At 35.3% G+C, this 6,074-nt stretch overlaps 1 protein-coding gene across 1 annotated transcript in view; it reads left to right on the forward strand.

Annotated features, from left to right (window-relative positions):
* zbtb47b (zinc finger and BTB domain containing 47b) overlaps positions 1–4,040 on the forward strand; it is a 29,137-nt gene extending 25,097 nt beyond the window's left edge. The window contains exon 6 of the mRNA XM_088322523.1: positions 829–4,040. Coding sequence (XP_088178649.1) covers positions 829–1,082 — 254 coding nt within the window. The 3' untranslated portion in view covers positions 1,083–4,040. The remainder of the gene's footprint in view (positions 1–828) is intronic.
* Positions 4,041–6,074: the final 2,034 nt, after the last annotated feature.

The following is a 6,074-nucleotide window of genomic DNA, read 5'->3' on the forward strand; positions in this document are numbered from 1 at the left end:
ATTTATCGCGCGCCGGTGTTTCCATGGTTGGGTTAAAACACGGCTCTTTCCTCCTCTGCGTGGCGACACGTAGACGCACACTCATAAACTGAGCAGAGGAGGAGGGGCACTACCGTAAAGCCCCTAAACAACATGGCGCGCAACTTAAAATGTCAAAGTTTCAGGTAAAATAATCATTGTTATTTTTATATTTTTGTCACTGGTTATCCCCTTGCGTGCCACTGCTGGCACGCGGGTCACTGGTTGCCGACCCCTGCCCTAGAAGAAAAAGCGAGCCAAACTTATACGGAAGAAGATGGATAGAATAAGCCCAGCCCAATTATGTGTCATGGTTGCCATGGCGCCCAATTGGCACTAGCTGTGGCTTGTTGACAGATTGGCTTCCCTTCTATTTCAGCTCAGTGCTCTCATTCACCCTTTGTCAGTCCGTCAACAAACCTCTGCCCCGCAAGATGTGGGTTTTGACTCTGTCCGTTTTCCCGCCTGTGTTTCCTGTCTTGTATCGTTCCCATCTATTTTTGTCCTGTCTGTCCCGTCCTGTTCGGTATCGACCCCATCTGTTCGAGATCTGTTCGGGCAATTGGTATTGATCTCGTCGGCCTCTGGCTTCCTGTCATTCCACACCAGACTGCTGCCTAACGTACATGACTGCCCCAATTCCCGTAAAATAAAAGGCTTGTGTGAGAAACGTCACGCATTTGGGTTCTCCTCCTGTTCCGGTTCTTGACATTATGAGTTGCCCTTTGCAAAGCCAGCCCCAAATAATAAATACAAATCACAATTTTTATTGAATTCTTCGTGAATGATTGTTTTCCAATCTCTTGGCAGGAGAGAAGCCCTACATCTGCGAGATCTGCGGCAAGAGTTTCACCAGCCGTCCCAACATGAAGCGCCACCGCCGTACGCATACGGGCGAGAAGCCGTACCCGTGCCAGTTTTGCGGGCAACGTTTTCGCTTTTCCAACATGCTCAAAACGCACGCGCAGAAATGCTTACGGGTAAGCCGGACGCCAGACCACGACCCTACCCCGCTTCCGCCACCTCAAGTCTTTTCTGACGGTAGGATGGACTCTGACATCTGAAGAAAGGATTTGGGTTTTTTTTGTTTGCATCTAGATAACACTGCCACCGTCCTTGTTTTACAAATATATTTGCTGAGCTCGTGCACAAAACATAGCACCCGTTGCACTGAACTGTAACGCCATTCGCTCCGCCCGGATCTAGACTGCAAGCCATAATAACCAAAATCCGTCGCGTTTTAGGAATACAGTGATAACTTGGTACTCGAGTATAATCTGTTCAGGATCGGGTTCAAACACCGAAATGTTCAAGGACTGAATCTTTTTTTCCCCTGTGAAGTAAAGGTATTTATTTTTATCATTTCTATGCATTCTATAATCCCCAAAACATTTAAAAAAAACAAATACCCTAAAAAATGGATAAGCTTTTGTACAATAGATTCCCAAACTATTAAAAAACAGTTTAACAACAGTAAATACCCAAAATGTGAAAAAGGTGTACCTAAACAACCGTGAATACCAAAAAATATGAATCAAACGGTACATCAACGACCAATAATATCCAAAATATGAAAAAAAGTGTACATAAACCACTTTAAATTCCTAAAACGTGCCTGTAAACAACCACAAATACCCAATATATTAATGAACATGTACCTAGACCATAAATAGCCAAAATATTAATCAACCATTTACAGAAATAGCCATAATTACCCAAATATTTATAAATCGTGTACCTACACAACCATAAATACCCCAAATATAGATAAACTGTGAACTAAACCATAAATATTCCAAATATTCATAAAACATGTACATAAAAATCCAGAAATAGCCAAAACATTACAAAAAGGTGTATCTGAATAACCATAAATACATAAAATACTAAAAAAACGTGAACCTAACCATCTGTACCTACTCAAAGTCTAAATGAAACGTGTAACAACCATTAATACTCAAAGTATGAATAAAACATGACCTCAACAACCATACATTTCGAAACTATGCATAAAACGTGTACCTACGCAACTGTAAATACCCAAAATATTAATAAAACATGTACTTAAACAATGAAATACTACAAATCTTTCTGTAGTTTACTTCGCCACTTTATGACAAATTACGCATTTTCTATAAAAACTACAAAAATGAAAAAAAAAATAAACACAATTCCTTTATACTCCTAGATTGTACTCTTGGTTGAAATACAAAGGGTAGTTTGATACCTTTCCAGAAGAAAGTATTGTAGTTTTTTGTAGCGATAAAATTAGCAAAGAACCACCTTCAACCTAAAAATTGTGCTCTTGAATTGTACTTTGGGAAAAGAAATTCAAATAATGAAAATGTTCTTAATCCATTCATTTTTTTTTAAACAATATTTGGCAGCTCTGGAAATACACAAAATAAGAATATAATAATTACCTAACAACAATGATTATTTAAGTGTTTGAATACGTTTGTCCCAGTACAAGGGAAGCTACTCTACAATAGACAAGAGTAGCAAAAATGGCCGCACATTTCATTCTACTGTGTTTAAATTCTGATTTTTTTTTGTTCGAAAGTGATTCAAATATTTGGGTAAAAACACAGATTTTGTTCAAATATTGTGTCGCTCGAGTACTGAGCTATCATTGTATTTGCGTACACAATAGCCAAATATTGCTAGCACTACATCGAGGTTTTCAAAGGCATGGTTACGTAGCACCCGTGCTATGGCAAGGGAACAAGACAAGTAGTACATTCTACTGATGTTTGTGTACATTAACCAATACGTCTGTAGCACACGTGCTATTAGCTATGTCAATGTTTATAGCTTGTTTTTATCGGCACGGTTACGTTGCAGTCGTGGTACGGCAATCGAGGAGGACAAGTAGTAAATCTTACTGATGTTTGTGTACTTTAAGTAAAATTTTGTTGGCACGCGTGCTTTTAGCTACGCCAATGTTTATAACAGTGTTTTAACCGCGTAGTTACATTGCGGTCGTGGTACGGCAAGCAAGAAGGGTCAGTAGTTCATTCTTCTGCCGTGTACACATTAACCAAATATTGCTGGCACATGTGCTATTAGCTACATTGGTGTTTATAACAGTGCTTTTATTGGCACGGTTACGTTGCAGTCATGGTATGGCAAGCGAGAAGTTAATTCTACTGATGTTTGTGTATGTTAACCAAAGCGAGAAGGACATGTAGTACATTCTACATTAACAAAAATTTCGTTAGCACACGTGTTATTACCTACGTCAATGTTTATAACAGTGTGATTATCGGCACTGTTACGTTGCGGTCGATGTGCGGCAAGTGAGAAAGACAATGAGTTAATTCTACTGTTGTTTGTGTAAGTTAACCAAAATATGGTTAGCACTCGTGCTATTAGCTACGATAGTGTTTATAACAGTATTTTTGACGGCACTGCTACGTTGCGGTCATGGTACGGCAAGCAATAAGGGCAAATTCTACGGATGTTAGTGTACGTTAACCATAATACCGTTAGCACTCGCGCTTTTAGCTACATCAGTGTTTTTAAAGGCACGGTTACGTTGCGGTGGTGGTATGGCAAGCGAGAAGGACAAGTAGTTAATTCAAGTTAATAAAGTTGAACTGTTAACCCCTACTCCAAATATTTTTGGATTATTATACATAATGGCAAAACAAATGTTATGAGATTTCAAAGTAAAAGTATCAAGTTTTATGGTTGCAGCTTTTTTTTTAAGTGTATATCTGTCACTGGCAGCAAATGACTTCCTGGTATGGCACTTTTTTGGCAAAGATGCGTGAAATTCAAAGATGATGAGTAACGGCGAGCACTTAATTGTGGAATTTTATTTGCTTTTAATTTTGTTGTACATTTCCTCCTCAAGAAGAGACCAAATGTGAGATCTTTAGTCACAAAAATGAAGATTCTTAAAGATTTAAATATGCATGTGTTAAAAGTGAATGAGTTGAGTGTCTTTATGTGACAAATGTGTTTTTTATAATCTAAAATCACAAATACTTTATCCATAATAAATAGCTCTCAACAGACTCAGTATTGTATACCAATATTACTTTACTCAAATGAATGCCACATCTCAGTTAACTTAGCCACAGCCAGCTCAGTCGTTTTTTGACAATGGTATTTCTTTTGATAATCTAAACATTAAGACAGTAACCATTCACTCAAATTAATGCCAATACTCAGTTAACTCACTTACAGCCGGCTAAGTTAAAGTTATGATTTAATTGCCATTTTTGATCATTACAATTTTAAAAATCTATAATTAATTGCTTTCAGAACACTCTTAATACTTATTTTAATATTACGTCACACAGATTAACTCATTAAACTCATTTACTATCAATTACTGGTCCGGCTTTAAATGAGTTAATTTATTGTTGTTTTGTTTTTTAAATCAAAAACCACAAGTAAAGACTTACTCAATAAATAATAGCCCTCAAAAGACTCTTAGTACTTATTTAATATTAGTGAAATTAATGCCACATCTCAGTTAACTCATTTGCTTTAAATAACTGTTCTGTCTACAAATAAACAAGTTAATTGTTTGTTTTATTTGTTTCATTTGTTTTAAAAATCAAGCATTTTAGACCTAATCCACAAATAATAGCTCTCAAAAAACTCTTAATACTCGATGTTAATATTACTTCTCACACATTAATGCCACTTTTTAGTTAACTCAATTACTACAAATAACTGATCTGGCTTTAAAGGAGCTGGTTGTGTTTCTGGTTTTAAACAATTAAAAAAAAACATCTAAAGTCATAAATAAACATTTCTCACTTTTGTCAACATCATTTCACTCAAATCAATGCTGCGTCTGAGTTAACTCAATAACAGCCAACTGTCTTGTTGATGAGTTCATTGTCTTTTTTGACAAATGTGGTTTTTCATATGTAAAATTTCCCCCCCCAAAACTCTGAAAAGACTATTGGAGCTTGATGTCAAGATTATAGGAGAAAATACAGTTAATAAAGATTATAAATTGTTATTATTTTATTTTTTCGCTTTAAAAAAATAAAATATGCAAAATACATTTTTGATTATATGTACAGTTGCTTATTAATTGTTATCTAGCTTGCATTAAAGTATTAATTACTTTATTCCTTTTTTTAGGGCTGTTATTGCACTAAATGGATGTCATAAGCAATATATATATATATATATATATATATATATATAAAATTATTTTTATTATTATTATTTTGCACAGTTGAAGGTTCCATAGTGAATTCCTAGCAGGGTTTCTTTGTCTCTCCATTGAGCGCCGTTCTCCCTCATCAAGGCTTGCAGCCCAAAAATGGACGTGCGCTTGTTCTTAAAGGGACAGTGTGTAATTTTTGACCACTAGATGTGGCTGTATTTTGTTGCAAAACTGAAAAGGGATGCTAAGTAGCACGGGGGAAGATACAAACTACGTAGAATCAAAGTGACAAATGCATTGTTTTTCCTTGTTTTTGCCAAGCTTTTCGTAAATGAAAGAGAAGAAAGGAAAACTTTAGTAAGAAAGGAAACAAAGGATAAAGAAATGAGAAAAACGGAAATTAACAAAGCGAAAATGAGGAAGAGAAAGAAGGAAAGGGGAGAAAAATGGGATGAAAAACAGGATGAAAAAAGAACTAAATAAAGGAAGAAAAAATTAAAGAAATGATAAATGGAAAAAAGTAAGAAAAAAAATCAAGGAAGAAGAAAAACAAAGTCAGGGCTAAAAAGGATAAAAGAAAAAGATAATTGGAAAATAGCAATAAGAAAAATGAAAGAAAAGAAGAAAAATGATAAAAGGATAAAGAAAAAACTGGAAAAAAAACTTTTTTTCCCGGTAACCGACAAATATATCAGCTTCCTCTAGGTTATCCTCACTTTATCTAAAATTAATACAAATTTCTCCATTTAAGAGTATTTTAAAAATGCATATTAATATTATATCATAATTTATTCTTTCAATTCAAATCAATATTGCCCTCTTTAAAATGAATGATTTTTTTTTACCGCCAGGAGGCGCTAAAAATACACACCGTCCCTTTAATTAAAGGCTGGCGAAAAATAATTTTATTTCTTCCCTT

Source organism: Urocampus carinirostris, chromosome 18 (assembly GCF_059441175.1).
Source record: "Urocampus carinirostris isolate Australia breed hairy pipefish chromosome 18, RoL_Ucar_1.0, whole genome shotgun sequence".
NCBI lineage: Eukaryota > Metazoa > Chordata > Actinopteri > Syngnathiformes > Syngnathidae > Urocampus > Urocampus carinirostris.